The sequence below is a fragment of the Stigmatopora nigra genome, chromosome 19, assembly GCF_051989575.1.
Source record: "Stigmatopora nigra isolate UIUO_SnigA chromosome 19, RoL_Snig_1.1, whole genome shotgun sequence".
Lineage (NCBI taxonomy): Eukaryota > Metazoa > Chordata > Actinopteri > Syngnathiformes > Syngnathidae > Stigmatopora > Stigmatopora nigra.
In genome coordinates, this window is record NC_135526.1 from 6,104,562 (window position 1) to 6,125,781 (window position 21,220).

Consider the following 21,220-nt stretch of genomic DNA (forward strand, 5'->3'; position numbering starts at 1 on the left):
ACGGCGGGCGGGCTCGGGGATTGATCTCCTTCTAGACCAATTACTCTTGCCGACACGGTGGCGTGACGGCGAGGTGACTGGCCAGATTGAGATCTAGTACGTAATTCTAACACCTCGACAAAACACCCGTTTGCGTGAAGACATTTTGTTTTTCGGAATCAAGACCACGCTTCAAGACGTTTCTTCTGGAATGGCTTGCATTATGCATGTCGAGGGACCGTTGCATGTTTTTCACCGAGGAGGAGATTCATCTGGCCCGTCTGCCTCATTAACTTATACTTCGGCGCCCCCGTGGAGATAGGAAACAACTCCAAGAGTGTGGTGTAAGGGGGGGTGCCGGCGACGCAACGTGAGTGATGTTTGTTTGCGGGATTTAAATGAAAAATGGCGAGCGACGCGAGAAGGGATCTGTCAGCTTAATAACAAATGCGCCGCTTCCGACAGTTAGCGCCGGCGCTCGGGAAAGGTGGATTGAATGTCAAAGCACTCGTAAAACAAACACGTCTGTCAAAGCCGTAGCAAATTTTGCTTAAACGGAGACAAAATGGGATGTCTGACCTTCTTTTAACCGACCGGGCCAGACCCAAAGCACGCTTTGAGACAACTCTGACGAATGCAATTGATTCAAAAGAATACTTGTGCTGGCGATCGGTGACTCATCCCAAATGTGATTTCTCAACTTGTTATTCAACCCGAGAGACAGTCGTAAATTTGCACGACGGGAACCAACTCATTGAATTGGAAGCAATTCTAAAGGCTGTCTGAAGTAGTCCAATTTTTCACGCAAAAAAAAAAATGCCTCAAATGTCCTTGGAAACTTGCAAAAACAATTTTAAGGGGCTAACGGTGGATCCCACCAAAATTGAAAGATCTGCTGTTTTGAAAATGTCAAATCAATTATTTTTTATCAAAAAAATGGGAAAAAAATGATTGCAGAGCCACGCCCACTCTGCCGACAGCCAATCCGAGAAAAGTATTAAAAATGAGATCCAGTAATACTATTGTGGTTGTGATAGAATTAAATATATTCAATAGAAAATAGAATTAAATATACTAAATAAAAAATAGAATTAATATGAATTACCTTGCCCAGACATGACTTTTTAAACTACTTATTTATGTTTTTACTGGAAAAAATGCACTTTGTGCAATAGCACTACCAATTTTGCTGTATAATGACAATAAAGGTTTTTAATTTGATTAATTCTGATTTATTTAATAATCCTACTTTGCAGTTTTTCATTTATCGCAACCATTGCTGAACCGTGATATTTGAGGGATTACTGCGACGCATTTCCTGCCACCCTCCCAGTTCAAAATGGATTGGACGTGTATTTATGATAAAATACATGAAAAGAGCCACATGATTAGCCTCTACTATTGACAAACTCATTTAAATTCATACATAGTCACAGCAGAAGGCTGAAAAGAGGCAAACGAAAGAAAAACTAGCCTCTCTATCCATTTGTAGCCATTTGCATAAATAATAGGATGATGAATTATGTCATTTTCTCTTCATTTTTCTGGCAGAATCATCAACCCGAGTTGGAAAATGTGTTTTCTCTGTGGGCTTTTAATGTGCCTCATCACGCAGTCTGTTCCCACAGGATCCTGCAAGTCAGCGGATTTGCTCAAATGGAGTTTGGGGGGAGTGGAGGGGGAGGTGGGGTCTTGAAGATCCCCCGGAAACGTTTCAAGGACAATTCATTAACACTCGGCGGAAAGCGAGGATTTTGCGGCGCCGGGACGGCCGAGCCATGCTCGCAAATTCAACGTGGCGAGTCTGTGACTGAGAAAGGCTGCTAAATGTCAAGGACGATGGAAAAAGGAAAAAAAGATGAAGAAGAAGAAGAAGAAGAAGAAAAAAAATGCTTGCCTTCTTTTCCTCTTTCTAAATCCTCTGCAGAGCTCAGAAAATAAGCCCTGAAATCAGCTGTGTGCAAATGTGCAAATGCGTAAATACCACTGCATTGTTGCCTTCTTTTTTTTGGATGTCATCAAACTTTGCGTCAGTAAAACTGTGTGTCTTATTCTCTAAATAGGAAGTATTTAATTACAGTAGAAATGGGGATTAACCCGTCATAGGGCAATTTAAAAAAAAAAAAACTAGGTGTAAACCCTGACTGGTGCATAGATATGTATTTATAAATAAAGAAAATAATTGCAGTTTTTGGTGCCATTTTCCAGTGGACGTCTAACATTCCATGTGAGCCATACTATGAATTAAAAAGTCAAAATATATACATGTAAACGATGTCTTTTCAATTTTTTTTTGTAATTTCCCCACTTTTAAAGTGGAAAAAAATGAATATATTTTTTAAAAGATACGTATGCTATTGCCAATCAATGAGGATGCATTCCAAAAGAGTCTACTGGAAAAAAATGACGATTAAAGCAGTTCTAGATGTAGTATCTCAGTTCAGTTTCCATATTGTAGCTCACAGGTTAGCAAAGAGCCAGATGCACTCATCAAAAGAGCCATATGTGGCTCCCGAGCCATAAGTTCCCTACCACTGATCTAAAAGTCATGCATCAGATTATATTGCGCCAATCTTATTCATATATACTGTTAAAAAACGTACGATAAATGAGTATTGTGACTTGTTATATGGACGGCCCACGTACAATGGAAATGATTTTGTGCAGCCTTCCACAGGTGTTGCAATAATCTGATCCCAGCGCCGTGTTATCGACGCAAAGTGTATAAAAGCGCAATAATTGGCCAATCGGCTCGCAATCAGAGCCTCTTCTTCGGCAGGGTAGAATTGAAGGTGGCAAAAACGGTCCGACGACAATACAAAAATGACTAAAGAAAGATAAGGAGCGAAAGGTCAAAAGTCAACAATGGAAATATACTTCGCAATTGAGGCCTGGCGATTGGAGCCAAGCAGCGAAATGACCAATCAATACGTGAAATATACATACAATAAAAGCGTGGGATTGATTCCCGCTCGGCGTTATTGTGAGAGCAAATTCCTGGGGTTTAAAATGCCTCCATTTTTAGTTTTTTTTGTAAGTAATGAACGAAAACGAATAAGTCCCACCCCTAAAATACATATTTTATGATTGTTGTTTACCCAGAAAACCGTATTTCCATATTTCCGTAGGGTGTAGGATTTTTGAATAAAAAAAGCACTCGCACGATAAGCACAAAGAGTTTGGCAAGACTTGGTTGGTGTCCTACTTTGGAGAGAGAAAATCTATTTGAAAATCCTCACATTCTCCCCGAAATAGACATTTTGTCTGTTGTTCTAATTGAGTGGAGAAGGCAGGACGGCATGAGAGGGTCGCAGTTAAATAAACGTCACCTTCATCAAATATTTTGCGGCCTCGCTGCCATGTTTCATCTGCCGTTTACTTGACTTCAGTATTTTTGGCAACACCTTGAAAACAACACAGGTACTCCCGACTGCTATTTACAATATACTTTATATGAAAAAGCAACTAAAATATGACTTAAATTGAGTTCAAAGTACAATTTCTGTATTGTTTGACAAAGGTGACTACATGCATGAATCAATTAATTTTACTTGTTTTTTCTATTTAAAAAAATATATTAAACGCCTACAAAACACTAAAATTTTCGAACTCATTAAAACAGACTACTTACATTTTTTTAGTATTAAAAAATACAAATAAAATGGAAAAGGGAATGGAGATGAGTCCATTGAAATAGTAATCATAATTAGAACAAATAAATAAAATACTTTCTTAAAAATCGAAATACGAAAAAATAAAATAAATAAAAATAAGGGGATCTAATAAGAACATTTGGCGTTTTTTAGGTCAACAATTAGATTAGATTAGAACTTTATTTCATTGTGTATTTGGGAAATTTCCTTGGTTGCATTAGCAAGACAGACACAGAAGACATTGTAGACCTAGTTAAAAAAAACTGGAGCCCCACACAGTAAGTCCACAAGGTGGGGACCTTCTGCAGACTGAGACTAAGGTTAAATATGCAGAATTACTCCTTGGAGCTGTCCCTCAGTAGTCTTTAAAGTTTTAAAGTTTTAAATGTCAGCGTCTAACAATATACTCGCCGATGAATAGAATAATGGAGTTGCTTAATAGTAGATTAAACCTGCACGGTCGGTAGCGGTATTGGCCGATACTCACTGAGGGGAACGCGCCAGTTTGACAACGCCGATTGGAACGTTGGCCGTGACGTCGTTTGTCAAACGGCATTACAATGTGCAACAGTCAAATGTTTGGCGCAAATTGCCTCCCTAGAGTTCTTTCTCAACCTGTGTGACCTACACAAAAGCACACACACACACACACAAATGCAGACACATAAATGCATACGCACGCCTCTGGGCACTTACATAACCGGCACACAGATGAGGATGGGGGGGCGGGGGGGAGCACGGAGAGGAGGGTGATGGGGAGGCGGATGGGTGGGGGGGCTGACAGTTGCAGGAAAGAAAAGGGGATGAGTTCAAGTTGAACAAGAGGGGCTTGGTTTTAGGATCTTATTTTGGAGGAAAAGCGGAACATTTTCAGGTTTGGACAGAAAAGAGCGCTGCGGATTATTCATAAAGCTGCCGGAGATGGCACAATGGGAAAATCACAGTCACATTGTGCTATATCTAACGGCACAAAGGCAGAAATAAATCAACTGTTAAAAAACAGAATGGAGGGTTACGATCTACAATGTGAATTCAAAGAAGCCAGTTTTTGCAGGGAAGAGACCAATGAAGGGATTTAGGCTGGATTGGAATCAGTGCAGGAATATGTTTAAATACTGCATGAAATGAAGATTTTCAACAAATATCCCAGTCAATTGTTAGTGATAAAAATAAAACAAAATTACACTTGAGTATAAGTTGCACACATGACATTGTGACTTATAGTCAAGAAAATACGGTCATTATTTTCTGTGTTATATTGTCCATATTTAGCACAAGAGATAGTAAAAAATAATATTTTTTAAGTGTAAATATTAGTTATATATATTATTATGTAAGATTTGATGTAGCAGAAGAAAAAGAACATACAAATCCTGCATTTTAACTTGATATAACTTTGTAGGGGCTCTCTTTCCAAATGCGATTAAGATTGTTTAGGTGAGTTTTGCCATGTTTGTATTTGAAGTCCAGCCCTCATTTGACTAGATTAGCTTCACCGTCACTTAACTAGGGGGGACTTTTGCCTACTTTACATTTCTCCTTAACAAACATACAAAACCAAAGCGGCATTGGCCGCAGTAATGATGGGCCTGGAGGCAAGAGCATACATAGAATAGAGTGGTAACTTGCAAATGGAACGCCTTCAAATTCGACCGTCGTTATCACCGCAGGTAAAAATCAAAGCGCCTTGCGTAGATCTGAAAAGCGCCATTATTTGAGGGGGGCGCCAGGGTATACAACACAAGGCTGAGCTCAATCAATTAATACCATTTCTAAATTGAATCGCAAACAAACAGGCATGAGGGAAGATGTAAAAACAATTTCTTACTTGATACCGCACATGAAGCAATACGAAAAGTAGCATAAAATCCTCAGTATTACCACCAAATTGCCAGGGGGTGCTGGAACTTATCCCAGCCAATTATAAGGACCAACCAAGGGACACCCTGAATTGGTGGCCAGCAGACTTTAGTACTTTAACAGTAAAAGAGCAGTTTAAATAAGCCCACATTAACTTCTTTTTTACGAATAGCCTAAAAAACACAAGCTGATGGCGATCAGAGTGAACTAAATAAATGTCGCCCTCGAGTACAATTCACAGTATGAAAAAAATGGCGACTTATAGCCCGGCAGATACGGTACTACAGAGCACGATTTAAAATTCATTTGTGATTGAGTGTGTAAATGTTTTACATACACTGTATAGTATTTAATATGACAACATGTATGACAACCATCTCCCTTCTCGACTTCTATGCTTCACAACATTAATGTCTCATTACCCCCCCTGCCCCCCCCCATAGGGGTCCACGCCACGCCATGCCCTCCATCCTTTTTTCTTTCTTTCTTTCTTTGGCCAGCCATTCAAACAGCAAGAGGGCCTTTATGTATTTTCCCGTAAGAATGAGACAAATAAAGAAGGGCTCCTATGGGGAAGAGTCCTCGGAATGAAAGCCTAGGCGGTAGATAATAGACTTCAATAGGGGCGACATACATGCGCACATGCAGCGTTTTGTCACTCAAGAGCACACGGTGAAGCGTCGCCTTGGCCGCGAGTCATGCTCTGCATGTGAACGACTCTGCGCCTTCCGGAAAAATCCTTGCTTTCATTTTAAAGACGGGAAATCACATTTGAAAATTTTTATATTCAAGGATTAACTCATATAGGTGGGCCATGTTATATGGCTTTAGTTAGCTGGCTATAATTCTTGAAAATAGTTTGCAGTGGCAGGAATAGAATTATTCTAATTTTTCTATTGGATGATATAAGCATCCGGTTCAAACTGCAATGCCCGGCATAGTCATAGTAATGCCAGATTAGCAAACGTACTCCATCCTGCATCCCAAACACATCAGTGCCTCAGCTGATCAATAATTTGGATGTGCGTCAGTGGTGGATGACCTCAACGACACGACCATGTTAACATAGTACCAAACACAAAATAGCCTAGCAACAGTATTGCTTGAACCTCACTGATACAAAATATGGAAAAAGCATCATTCGTCAAAACAACAAAATACAGGTTTGAATTAGGATCAGGCATCCATACATGTGAACACCACATTCCAATTTTAATATATTGCCCTAAATGACCAAAATAGGGTGAAGAGTATTGCTTGAACATGTAATTTTTAAGACATTTGGTTTATCGTTACTATAAATGTCTACTTTTCAATGCCAAATCTCATTCAATCAACAGATTGGACATCCACGGCTGTAACTGTAAGCTAATGAGTTCATGCAGACTTTGTAACTGGCCTTGCAAATGAATAAAAATGAGCCAATCGGTAATTACTTTTTAGTTGTATCAAACACATTTAACAGCGTAGCAAAATGGTGCTTCATTCCTCGCGCTGTTATTCGACTGGTTTCACCCACAGTTACGTTACACTGGTGTTTATTGTCCACTAAAACGTCATTAAAGTCCATTTACGATGGTTTATGAGAGCCTATTATCACACTCCTCAATTAAGCGGCAGCACAAGACCAAAAAAAAAAGTTTGTCGCTCAGAGTCTAAATGTAACATTTGTAAATTCAAGTCTAAGCAAGTCAAGCTTGAGTGCCTCGCATCCAAAGTAAAAGTTTCAAGTGTAAACAACTGTAAACACTTTCAAGGACATCTACCTAAAACTATTGCCTTCCTCATAGACTGCAACATTCATATTCCAACATGCTTGTAAACACTTTGGAACATTTTGATACAAGCCGGTTGCTTCCTTAACTTATCACTGCCATCTTTTTAAAATATCTTATTTTGGTTATATTGACAAACCTTTACTGTAAACACCTATCTCCAGATAAAACTGTTTTTGCCATCTATTTTTGTGATGGACTTACTAATAAGATTATAAAAAGACAAAACTTCAAGCACAAAAATGATAACAGATATAAGCAGCAAAGTAATATCATAAAAAAGCAGCTAAAGGCAGAATAATGAATTGAAAAAGTATTAAATGTCAAACGAGAGGCCAAAACGAGCTATGTGGTTCAATAGTAGAACCCCCTCAACCCTCCTCGCTGGCCCCTGAGCTATCACAGTCATTGATTGGCTCATGTAATTCTGCTCTGATTTGCCTCGTCCAATCAATGGGCCGCAGACTGGCTTCCTGTGACAGCCATTAAATCAGCCTTCTTCCCAGGAATTTAGAAATGGTGCATTAAGCTGAGTTAACCGTGCCCACCAACTGCCTCCATACTGAAATGAACATGTATTGCAACCTTGCAAATATGAACAAAAATCCCAAATGGATTACTACAATGACCTGAAAGAAGCTACTTTTCGGGTAAAAGCAAGTATTTATCTTTCCCAGTCCACATATATTAACCTATACATCGGCATTGACAAAACAGGCGCCCAATGGAGGACCATCCAATCACCCTTCTGTTGTGACTCTCACTTATTTGTCACCAGTAGACATCTGAACGGCATCCCAATTCAAATACATTGTCATTTTCTCATCACTCTTGACAGCTTATGTTCTAAATCCTGTATACATTCATTCTGTGTACTATTTGCTTACCCTCACAAGAGTAGTGAAGGGTGCTAGAGCCAATCCCAACCAACTACGAGCACTAGGCGGGGGAAACCCTGAACTGATTGCCAGCCAATTGCAGAAATTCTGCACTTACATTTGAAATTAGTAGCAAAGTATTGCAAACGGCATGGCCTTAAAAGAGCAGATAATGTCAAGTGATTGTCTATTACCGCAACGAATGGATGACATTGAGATAAAACCCCAAAATAAAAGCGCAATCATCCCAAGAAAAACGAAACACTTTGCAAAGAAATGGACTTACAGGCGTTGGTGACGGCAAAGCTGTTGGCCGTCTCGATGTTGTCCACATGAGGCACCAGGTTGAAGGGCGCTTCCGAGGCATTGGGGCTGGTGTTGTGCAGAAAGATGGCCAGCCGGAAGGCAGTATACTCCTGATCCGTATTTCGGATAAACAGGCCGCCTGCAAAAAAAGAGCAGCAAAAACTTAGATTCTTCTTCTTTCAATACAAGACAAGGAAAATACAAATAGTCCAGGGAATGGTCACCATTTTTGTGTAAAACCGGAGAACCAGGTGGTGAGATGAGTGGGATTCAGAGAACCGTAACCTTATCATGAGCTTCAGTTACTACGCCATCTTTTTTTTTAAAGGGATCCTAACTGCTAGCAGACTATGCGGCGCTTCATTTGTTCTCAGTAAACAGAGCATGGATTCGTTGGTATAGCGTTCATCAGCCTCTTCGGCGTCTCATCGACGTTAGCAATGAAACACTAGCCGTGCGCCACTAAGGACAAATTGGAGTTGGGCCAATGGGAATGTCATTCCCGACTTCTGTTTACTCATCAAGCATTACGTGTGTGAAGGTCTTTAGGGTGCAAAATTAGGAGTCAGGAGATCCCCGGGGAACATCTGTGCCACGGGTTGGAGCCATCCATCCAAATCTGCTATGGCCATTCATCAGGAGAGATGAATGTCCAATCCCCCGATGGAAGCCAGACAGGAATATGTATCGAGGGATCGGCAAAGTCACGCACCGATGCGTCGACATGGGGAAAGATGAATGCTTTTGTCAAATGTGTCAATCTGTTGGACGGAGGCATCAAATCTCTTCGTTCCTCTTGAGGTTTTTGAGAGAAACTGTTTTTAAGGTTGCCAGTTCCAGGTATGAAAACGCACAAAATTGAGGATATGGTATAGGCATTATTTTAATTTCTATATATTTTGGAGCCACAAAAGTCTTGTCAATGTTTGTGTAATTGTGGAATCGCAAAACTTGGCTCGAAAAATTTCCTTTGGTGCACTTTTAATAAAAACTGCGAGACAAACTGGTAAAAAAGTCATTGTCATCTTGGTGGTAAAACATGAATAAAAGTTGCCCAATGTTTCTTCTTAGCCTTCTTGACATTCCAACCTAATTCGTCTACAAAGCTCCTTATTATGGATGTTCATGCTCGTGCAAATGTCAAAGGTATTTTAGCCCCAAGGCAGTTTGTTTCACATTTTTAAAAGCATTTCTTCAGGCCATAATTCTTGTCTGCAAATGTCCTTTAAAGCCAAATGCCACTGTGTATTTTTTCTTTAAAGGGTTGACCTCCACCAAGCTAAATTTACAGCAGATTTTCATAAACAGAAACAGTTGTGAGCCAAGATAGAGAAAGCAATTTGTTGACTACCAACTTTAAAGGCGTAAAGTTTAAGTATCGTCAATGGGATGTAGAATTCTAATCTATTTTTTTATGTTAAATCGAAGGATACTTGAAGCTTTCGTGGAGGTGATTAATTGATTTCATGTCAAGGGATGTTCACATCCCATAGTAAAAAAAAAAAAAAAAAAACAATCACATAGTGGCCGGCAAAACCTGAAACTTGTCAATGTCCAATCTGTCATGTTTCTTATTTCATTCTTATGTTGGGAATTTCAATTATCGATGTAAAATACTGCTACACGTAGTATTTTTTTTGTTTTAAAGTGTCTTTTCATGGAACAATTCAACTTGGAAAGTCAACTTAGTGTGACCACTTTATCTTCCAAGTTGCTGTCCATTGGGATAGGCTCCAACACCCCGCGGCACAATGTCCGCCGGTCCAGCGGTGAGCTTTCATAACAGAACGCGACCTCTGAACTCCTTCGGGGTAGTCGAGTCTATGCTATAATATAAAGGGACAAGCACAATGATTGGAACAGTGTGTCATTCGGCATCAGGAGGGAGGCAAAGCGAGAGAGTGACATGTCGATGCTGTGGAATAAAAATTCATTCATCCGTCCCTTTTCTAGAGCACTTGCCCTCTTTTCGAGGGTGATGATTTTAAGCCAAGATACGCAATGGCGTCCAATTGGTTGTGACGGCGCCCGTTTCTCTGACATTGGCGTCCGATCTCTTTTGTACAAAACAGATTGGAGGTTTATCGTCGTCAAAGCGTTACAATATGCTAGCGCCGCCGCTGGAAAGGAACGTTAGTAATTGGAGCGATCCCGCCAATTTGCAGGGAGTTGAAGCTTGTAATGAACTCATTGGCTGCTACTTGGCGTCCAATCCGTTTTGGACTGGGAAGGGCCAATCAAGAATTAGTTTGGACACGTAGCATCATTCGAGTTATGAGCATTTACAGACACTGAATTTGACATGTATCGTTATTAATAGTAGGTAAGGAGATATTTCCTTGTTCATGTATTTTTTTTTAATCTAAAATGATAAAAAGGGGAGAAGGGACACCTTGAAATGCTTCCTTTTAGATTATTTAAAATTAAAAAAACATTTAAATGTTGTTGTTAATGCTATTTTATGTATTGTTGATCGAAAACTGTTACTTTTGGATTGACCAGACCCAGTGGTGGAGTTACAGTGACTCGGGTTCGACTCCCACTCGTGTGGATAGCATTAGGAAGGGCATCCGGTATAAAACTCGCCAAAAACTAACAGGCAATTCTATGGTTTTGCCGTGGCGACCCTTGTGGAGAATAGCTGAAAGTCCACCCCCAAAGCCGCACTTACCCAAAATTTTAAAAGAAAACGGCATTCACCGCACCGGAATTTAAGCCTTAAACCTTCCAAAAAGCAACAACTTCTAGTCCAAAAAACAAACAAAATTACTCCAAATGTTTCAAACCAACATAACTATTCCTCTACCAAATATTAAAATTGAGCCTCCATGCCCCAAAACACAATGCATATGTATTTGTTTGTTTGTTTGTTTTAAACAGTGTACACAGAGTACCCCATAAAGGGTTAATGGCAATGCATGCACGCACATGCAGGCAGGCTGCACGAGAAAAAGCAGTCACTTTGCTGCAGTGCGCTGACGGGATACACACACACTCACACACACACACACACACACAAACACACTCACACACATGCACACAAACAGAAAACACACGCAGAGTAAGTGAATGCTGAAAAGCAAAAGGAGATTTAAGCACACGTCCAAGAAAATGCGCTAGCATCCATATGATAAGACCCTGACAGGACATTATCTCATTCATCCATCCATCCATTCATTCATTCATATATTCATGGTCAGTCCTCTGAAATCGGATGTCAAATAGAAGAAGCTGTGTTAGTATTCATTCTCCCTACTTACCGATCTGAACGCTGCTGGGGAAAGCAGCCAAGGACAGTCTCCACAAGCCCCAAAATATCAACAAAAAGCAGCCTCGGGAAGAAACGCTCATCTTGTGGCGGTTACAAACTGATTGGAGTCATTGGAAGCAGCCGCTTCTCATTTCAAGCGCTCGCGGGGCAGGTGCAACATCTACGACGAAAGAGGAAAATCATCACTAATCCCCCCCACCCCCCCAAAAAAAGAAATACAAGAAGAGCGTTTAAATATCCATGTGGGGCTTCTCTCGTCTCCTTTCCTGCCTTCTTTTTTTGCTGTTCCTCCCTTTTTTTCGGGGTGGGGGGACCGACCAAACTGCGTCCAGTCCGGCGCTGGAGCTTTGCGCACCGCGCTGCCGAAAGGAGGAAGAGGAGAGGAAGAAGAGGAGGAGGAGGATAGATGGGGGGCGTGTGTGTGATGGTGGTGGTGTGTGTGGAGGGGGGTGGGTGGGGGGTTTGAACATTATCCAGAGGCGGCCAGTCAGCCGTCTGGATGTGGTACACTAATGCGTCCCCCTGAACCAGAACCGGGCAGGTGCATGTGTGTTTGCCACTTTAAAAAGGGCAACTGACTATTTATCAGTCTTTAAAAAAAAAACTAGACTAGATGTATATATCCTTTCTTTAAACGTGAAAAAAAACATTCCTTTCAACGTCACCTTATTAATGATTGTGATAATAGATAATAGTAGTGATTAAAAGAACTGGATAAAAAGCCCTGAATATTCAGTTCTTTATAGATCCAAAACAATGTTTATTTTAGCTTTTGATATATATTTTTAGATTTTAATAAATTATTTTAGACTAAAAGGAGAAAAAAAATGTTTAAAAAATGACAATTATTGATTTAAAAGGGGGAAAATCAAGAAATGCAATATACATCCATACTCTTCATTTTAATTTGATCCTAAAACAGAAAGTCGACACTCATGATTTACTTTCCCCAGCCCCCGGGCCGGCACTTTGACACCATCTTCCTCAAAGTGGACCCAATCAGTCAATGCGCCTTTTATATGCTCTAAATTCAAGATTCTGGAGATGTCCCTGACATTGCTTGCCGACACGCTATATTTATAATCTAGTGAAAAGGCAAAAGTGACTGACACACATGCTCAAAGCACGACAACAATAGCAATTGCCTATACCGTTTTTGTCTGCTACCACCAAATGGCCGTCAAAAATGCTCCCTAAATGGATTTAATGTGTTTTTGCACAATGAACCGCAGCAATTATTCTGATGGAATCCCATACGGCTTTTTCTCAGGCAACATCACAGGCCACTCTCAAGGAAGGAAACCCCAGCACGCAGACATTGTCATGGTGCATGAGTGTCTTCGACTATCTCAGCATAAAAAATAAAAAAAAAAACTAGCACTTAAATTGGGAAAGGGCACCCTACAAGAGGATGAATCAAACCTTTGAGCTTAAAAGCCTCTAACAAGAAACAATTTCCCAAATAGCTTCCAAGTGAAGCTAAAACGAGGCCCGTTACATCACTTTCTGGACACTTAGCGTCTGCTCGCACAATGTGTCGGAGAGAGCTTACTAAAACAATATGATGACAGATACGTCGCCCCGTGATGTAAGGAGTCCATTCGAAAGCATTTATAGAGGAACCGGGGTGAAAAAAAAAGGAAATGGGAATCTATCCGATGCCAGAAAATGTGCACTTAACGTGGCGCCAGGGCCTTCTCTTCTCACCCTGAGCTGGAAGCGAGATTCGGTGTCCTCCGTCATGGCCGAGAGCCAGGGACGCTCTTTTCATTGGCTGAAGGAGGAGGTCGAAGCTTCTGCCAGGAGCGAGCAGCCGTCGGAGAAGGTCCTCAAAAATGAGCTTTTAATAAAAGGGCCAAAGATAAAATGAGTTTTCTCAAAGGATGTCATCTTATTTTCACACTGTGATGTTCCCTTCAATGACTTCAATTGGGTGGGGCAATTATATCGATTGGGGGAGGAAATAACTGCACTATAAGGCGCACTGCATTATAAGGCGCACCCTCAATGAATTACATATTTTATTTTTTTATCCATATATAAAATACACTAGATTATAAGGCGCCATGTCCATTTTGGAGACTTTGAAGTGTGCCCTATAGTCGTGAAAATATGGTAAATGATTTAAAATAAATAAATATAGGTCAGGCGTAGGGAACCTATGGCCTGAGAGCCATATGTGGCTCTTTTGATGGGTGTATATGGCTCTCTGCCTTTTTAAATTATAATTTTTCTTCATTAGACTCTTCTGCATGTATACTCATTGATTAGCAACCATGAAAAAATGTTCTGAAAAGTATTCAGACTTTTTTTTACTTTCAAAGTGGTGAAATGAATAAGAAATGCTCACATTTTCATGTATTTATACTTTTAAATTCTGAGTATGGCTCTCAAGGAATAATGTTTGAAAATATGAATTGTTTATGGCTCTCTTTGTTAAAAAGGTTCCCGACCCCTGATATAGGTGAATCAGAATCGAAAGATGACATTTTGGGTCATGTAGACCCCACAAAATGTTAATATGATGGTCTAAATGACTCAAACTGCAATGTATGTTTTTTAATTAACAAAAAATGCCAGCCATTTAAATTTATCACATTAAATGGACACCAAAATCCATTAAAAGAAGGCACAAAGTCTATAAGTCAACGCTGATGAGGCTTCTGGTATGGTCCCCCTCCCCATGAATAATCCATGACTAAATATAACGTCAAATTGTACGACAAAAGTCTGGGAAAATAGAGCCATAATAAAAAAGGTCACTTCCTGTTGATTTAGAGTCGCTGCCTATTCATTTGGGGACATTTCTGGGTCAAGCGGAAATGCCCGCAAAATAAACTCATTGGCTGCTATTGATAAATGAACGAATGTTCATTCGCCGGCACGCTCTTACGTCAAATGGATCGGATATCTACTCGTGATTGTCGCTTTTCAATTCACAGCAGACGGTTGGGAAGAGCTTGTTTTGGGACAAAAATATCGTGCAACGATTTTCCCATTCAACATGCACGGATAACGCTCATATGGCAAAATTCCCGCCTCCCATCCTGATGTCATCCTGGCCAACGTCGCCTCGGGGGCCGTAAACAATTTACGCAATTAAAGGCACCGGCTGAATTGGACACGCGTGGGACAGGCGGTCTGTTTGACCTCGGCGGCGTGCGCACGAGAGAATTCATTATACAAGAGCTCGCCTGGTGATTGATCACTCTGCAATTATAGTAACAAAGCCATGCAGTCGACACAGCCTGTAAAATTGCCCAGACAATGAAAAGCCGCTTGCTCGTTTGCATTTCCGGCGCAGGTACGTGCACACTGTCATGTGAAAACACATTACATATGACTTTTGTGGGTCCCAATGGGAATATATTTTCATAGAATCAATGCTGTTCTACAACTGCAGTTATGGGCCGTAACTAAATCAAAAAATATCATTGACTATTTTACTCACAGTCTAAAATCTTCCCCAAAATGGCCAATCAGTATGTACTAAATTCAAAATTCTGTAGATGTTGCCACTGACTAACTGTCTGGGTACATTGCTTGCTGACGCGCTATATTTATATAGTGAAAAGGTGGTTGTGTGAAAGGGGAATGTTATAATTAAAGCATGACAATATTAGCAGTCAAAAATTTGGTGCTTTTCTGCCACAAGTGAACGAGGCGATCCGAAATGGGTAAAACCACATTGGTTTTACAAAAAAACTGACTTTTAAAATAAATAAATGGCAGATTTTCCCATACAAAAGTTGTTATACGGCATGCAGAATTTAAAATGATCAAAAAACGTATAGAATATATGAAAAATGAATACATTGACAGCTATGTGAACTTAATGGAGCAATGGAGTTAGATAAACAGTACATTGTCTTTAATTTAAGGATCAAAATCGGAATTTTCTTTAATTCAATGTAGGGAACTGTGTGGAATTTCACTATTTAGTTTGATATGAACATCTATATTTCTAAATCCAATTAATATAAATTTTGCTCACTAAAAATGAAGCACTCAGGCCCCAAAGCTCCATAGACTGCCATTAACGGCGATAGACGTCAATGGAAGCCGGCTCTTTTAGGTTTTATTTTTGTACCTCGGAAGCTGTCTTTGTTTACACCATTAAGGCATTCCCACAGTGGATTCTGAATGAGCTAGCAGTAAAATGTAATGAATAGGATTTTCCTGGGAGGGAATCTGCAAGGTTACGATCTGACGCCGCAAGCCTTGCCGCTGCCGCCGCCTTTTATCTTTATCCTTTCATATTTCCCATGCTTTTGTCAGGGGGTGGGGAACCTTTTTGGGGATAGAAAATAGGATTCTACGTAGGCATGTCATGCAGTTCAAGTCGTGAGGAAACGTTTTGGAATGTGTAGTTGGAGCCAAAAATAGAGCAATTACTGTATTTTCTCGCATATTCGCCATATATAAGCCGTACCCTTAAAATGGCCTTAAAATGGTTGAATTATACAATTTCTCTCGTATACGCCGCACCCAGATTCACAATTTTTCACCTCCATATTCATGTTTTTTGATCACCCGCGTGTACGCTGGACTCACCATTTCAAGCAAGCGTCTTCCTCCGCCAATTCGAGGCCCACGTTGGCGTTCTCACGGGTCGCGCCGCAACGCCGTCTACGTGCCGGAAGACAGAAATTCGAAGTGGACCAGAGGAAGCGGCGTCTCTTGACGGGCGCGTGACAGCGCTTTTAATCACGACATCCATTTTTGCCGTCAGCACAAAAGACTCACAAACACGGCAAGAAAAAAAAAAGTGAATCTCCCGTTAAGACTGAAAATATTGTACATTAAGATGCACTTTTGATTGACACTGACAACAAGTATTCAGGTAAATACTTGTATGCAGTATTCAAGAGTAAATGCCTTAAATTTTTGGGAACTTTTTCCAGATGTGCTGACTCAATGGAGTCATTCTATTCATTTCAGAGTGGCGGGGTGCTGGAGTACCAAAGTTGACAGTAGAGTACATCCTGCAATACACATAAATAAATCCATCTGTTAAAAAAAACAACGAAGAAGTGTTGTTTACAATATTTATCAAGCCCAAAAAGCAGAGGAAATGACAAAAAAGGTCAACAGGGATGTAAAATAATATGCAGGGTGCCGCAGGGGAAGAATATGAGTCAAAAACAAAGCTAGGGCAGAGAATCAAATGGTATAGATTTATAATTACACACAAAGAAACAACAATGTATAAGAGGCATCTGAAATTGTATATTGAGTAACAATCATTCAGATTTTTGCCGCATTTTTTAAAACCCCACGGCAGTAAAATGGCAAGAGCGATTTAAAATGAGCACAAATGGACAAACGGCGCTGAGCTTATTCGAGCCAAAAAGGTGGTATCATGCAAGTAATTGACCTATTTGCAAAAGTCACCCGCTCCTGTTGTTCTTCTATTGGTCAGCCCGCATGCCAGCGTCCTGACTCACCGCTGATTCAGATGATAACCGCCAGCATTTTTGATTTTTCGAGCTTTCAAGGCTTCTCCTCACCACCAATTTCACCGTCAATGACCGACTCCATAGCAACTTCCCGAATTTAAATGGATTTAAATGTCTAATTGACACTAAATAAGCCAAAAATAGGACATTCCAAAAAATATGAACTTATTTTTACACCCCCAAAAAATATTTTGGCAAAAAAACAATGACTGTCCAATACAAAAAAATATGGAGCATTTTGTTTACTTTTTGAAATATCAGTATGTCATCACAGTACTAAAATAATGACCAAAAAAAATCAAAAACAAATCCAAGTTGGTCCCGTCTGGCCTGGACCGAGGGCTCTAATTTTAGCATACGTTCACTCACATTAACTGATGCCAATTAGACCTTTTCACACATTGCAAAATGATTTTCCACGCTTTATTTCGGATCCTTCCCGCAGCAGCGTATTCAAATAACAGTGGCCGACAGGCACTAAATTAAAGCCTGGCCATTTTCCTCAAATTAAACGCTGATCTTTTGGTTCCCTGAGCAATTACCAAAAACACAGCCCACAAATACAAGGTATTTAAATTAATAGTGAATATTTATATCTAAAATGTCTTTTTCTGTGTCTGTATTCTCACCCTGGTAATTGAAGTCGCAATCTCAGAAGTTTGAGGCGGACGTGCACGCCAGATTATGTTCAAAAATATGAAAATAAAAGATGGCAATTGGATTGAAATGAAAAGGGAATGATTTCTATCCCAAGGTGACCACCTGCAGTTGAAATTGCATTTTCCCAGTTTAAACCCACATGCTTAATTAGAAAAACAGGATAGGAAATGCCAAACCGACTCATGTATTTTTAAAAATACGCAATGAGGCTATTAAATATTAACCGCCATTTTATTAAGTGCTTATTTATCGAGCAGGGCGGAACGAGAGCATTCATTTTTAACCAGAGCGCCTACAGGAAAAGCTGGAATGATGGGGTTATCGGGGAAAAAAATATGGGACTAAAGAAGCTGACAAAAAAATTGCGCGGCGTCACCCGCTCGCCGGCAAACCGACTCACTGGACTCGACTATTAATAGCCAGGAGAAAATGCCATTGCCGTCAAAACCGCTCGGATCACCGACATTTCCCGTGACGTCACCTGAGCGCTTTTGACGCCATGCGGAATTTTCATCTATCGGCCTTTTCTCATTGGTCGATGCACCACACATGACTTCGGGACACCAATTCCAATTAACGGGACGTTTAACATTGTCAGTGATTGGTCGTATATCCAAGAAATTCCGTTAGTTGCCAATATTTAACAACTCTGAACTTTTGTGATTACACAATAAATGTCAGTTTGGAACTGTAAGCTGATAAGAAAAATAAATCATAAGTGCTGAATTCTACTTTTAAGACTTGCCTACAGTAGCCAAGATTACAGCTGAGCTATTTCCCAATCGTTTTTTCCCTATCGTGCCGAGCGAGTGAATCAATTCCACGCAGAGAAGTTCATTTTGCGCCGTTACAGAAGATTTTTTAGTCAAAACGGGACCGAGGCTCAATTGAAAACCCGCCAGCAAAACGTTGGAGCTGACGATGATGCCACTCTAGCCATAAATAGCAACATGCCTCCCCCTTTAGGCTAACATTTACAGCCCACACCCCATCGGTGTTGTTGTTGTTTTTTCCAATTCAAGGCTGGGCCTAATCCTCAGCTGAAGCTGGCGCCCGGGTAGCGGCCAAGGCTTTGATCCGCCATAACAAGAGCAACCCAATGACAATCGCCACACGCTTTCCAAAGCCCGGTCGCCATCCACCGGGCTCCGTCCCCCCCGATGGCTTGTTCCGCATTGTTGGATGGTTCACACGTGGGCCCGTTGGATTTAGTCAGGAAAAGAAAGATAATGTGCTTCAGTTGAACTGGTACAAATGGGCCAGCATTAGTAAAACAAATGAGGATTTGGGATTTGGGTTAGGCCAATGCTGACAATGCAACACCCTTTTTATTTCCAATCAATGTTAACAGATAAGTAATTTAGCATTTGACGGATATGGTTTTGTTTGTCACCACACAGAGTCGAGTTGGTTCAATTGATGGAGTGCACCGTCATTTCAGACAATTGAAATTAATAATGGCAATTTAAGTTGGTCTACATTGTCTTGTGTGTCTTATGTCAGTCTTGAAACTGCAACCAAGGAAATTTCAGCAATATGTGATGAAATAAAGTTCTAATCTAAACCTAAATTTCACTACATTTCATGCCTCAAATGCTACATTTTTTTTCTGTCCAGAGAAAATTAATGAGTTTCCAACAGAAAAAAAAATGAAATACATATCCATATGGAAACTCCTAATTAGATTTCCAAAATCTCATTTTCAGGAAGCATCATGTTGTGAACAACGTTCAACTCACCACCCCCACATAATTCAGGTCTCAATCATGGCCGATGGTTTTTGTGTTGTCCAATCAGACGAAAAAAAGTATATGTCTTGGCTTTATTGAACATCAGTTCCAATTGTGTATCAGAACAATTGATGCAGATTACTATTGTTCATAGTTTAAGCGAAAAACAACGAAAACAGATGGAAAAAAAACGTAAAGAGGATGTCGGAGTAGAGCAGGGCTTGGAAAAACGACCTTCCCATTTTCCGCAACTTAATTTCTTTATGAGATGGCGAGAGCCTCTTTTCTTTGAAGTTGGTTTCATTCCTATTGAAGCAGGACATGTTTTTTCATGAGGAAAAAAAATCTGTTTTTAGCGCTTGGAGAATTTCTTCAAACACCATTTGTGCACAACGCACAGCATGTTTGTGTGTCCACGCGGCATATGGCTTTGTTTAAGGGAAGTCTTCCATGTTTGAAATGGGCAGACGGAGCTACGCAACCCCGAAAACAAAGCCAAGTCCTCCTCCGAGGAGGATCAAAAAAATATGTGGGTCACCCCCATGCTTGAGAAACCATGGGTAACTTTTGCCTCTCCATTTAAGATTCCAACCTCATTTTCTGTATGATTAAGAAGAAGGTTGGTGTGGAAATATCAAATCTGTGGCAGTAATTGCCCCGGCAGGCAACAGATGCGCTTTCAAGTGCTAATGCGAGAGGCGACCACGAGCGATGCGAAGCAGGAGTCAGCACTTTTGCCGGCTGGGGGGAGCGCAGATAACAAGGCCTCTGCAAAGTCACTTTAAAGTCAATTCGTCTTTTGGGGAAAGTTGGTCGCGGAGCGCATTCGCCCTGAGAAATCGCGGCTTATTTTGCTAGTTTTTGGGACGCTGGGGAAACCTCTGGAGTGTCCATCTTGTTGGAATTTTGACCCCTGTACAAAAAAGTTCTGGCGTACTGATCTGTGGGAGAAACAAAGTCTGTTTGTGGCGAATTGTGTTTGTGGATTTACGAGGTTTCATGACTATTGACACGCTTACTAGTCGAGGATTTTGTTCTGTCAACAAAATGTTGGCTGAAATGATGAACCTTTTAATGTTACCCGACGACAACCACCACGTGTGCCGAGGTGTTGGCGGAAAATTAACGATCATCTGAATTTACGAGGAAGAGCTATGTATAATGTTTACTTATTAATGATTGATAGTGGCCGAGCGAATTCATCCGCCCCTCGAAATTACAGGCTCAGCTCCAGAACATAAATTATCCATTGGTTTTGAATCAGTCGCCCTGAGTGAAGAATATAATTGAATAGAATAGGAGGGCCCAGTGAGGGGTGCTGGAGCCCATCCCAGATATTTTGGTTACGTGAGTGACACACTGAATTAGCTTTACAAAATGTATACATAATTTTAAATATCACACAAATGGGTGGTTTGTATACTTTTCGCTAGTTTTGACGTACTGTATTTACTCGCATATAATTATACATATATTCATGGTTTTAATAGGGAGTATAATAGTGTTACTTTAAAGGGAAAATCTTAAGAAAAATAATTGCACATGGTATATGAGATACTATATGTATTAAAATCACATTATTAAGGTCAATATCATATGTTAACATGCCTATCTTTATCACCGTGCAGTTTGGTGCATGTCGTGTTTTT

At 40.4% G+C, this 21,220-nt stretch overlaps 1 protein-coding gene across 3 annotated transcripts in view; it reads right to left on the reverse strand.

The window, feature by feature from the left end:
- Positions 1-12,116, reverse strand: part of LOC144212669 (glutamate receptor 4) — a 52,065-nt gene extending 39,949 nt beyond the window's left edge. The window contains exons 1-2 of one of the 3 annotated variants that reach the window (XM_077740741.1): positions 11,712-12,114; positions 8,432-8,590 (exon numbers count right to left, since the gene is read on the reverse strand). In XM_077740741.1, coding sequence (XP_077596867.1) covers positions 8,432-8,590; positions 11,712-11,802 — 250 coding nt within the window. In that variant the 5' untranslated portion in view covers positions 11,803-12,114. Of the gene's footprint in view, positions 1-8,431; positions 8,591-11,711 lie in introns of all 3 variants that reach the window. The other 2 variants (XM_077740740.1, XM_077740743.1) reach the window with 2 other exon arrangements.
- Between the last annotated feature and the right edge of the window lie 9,104 nt (positions 12,117-21,220).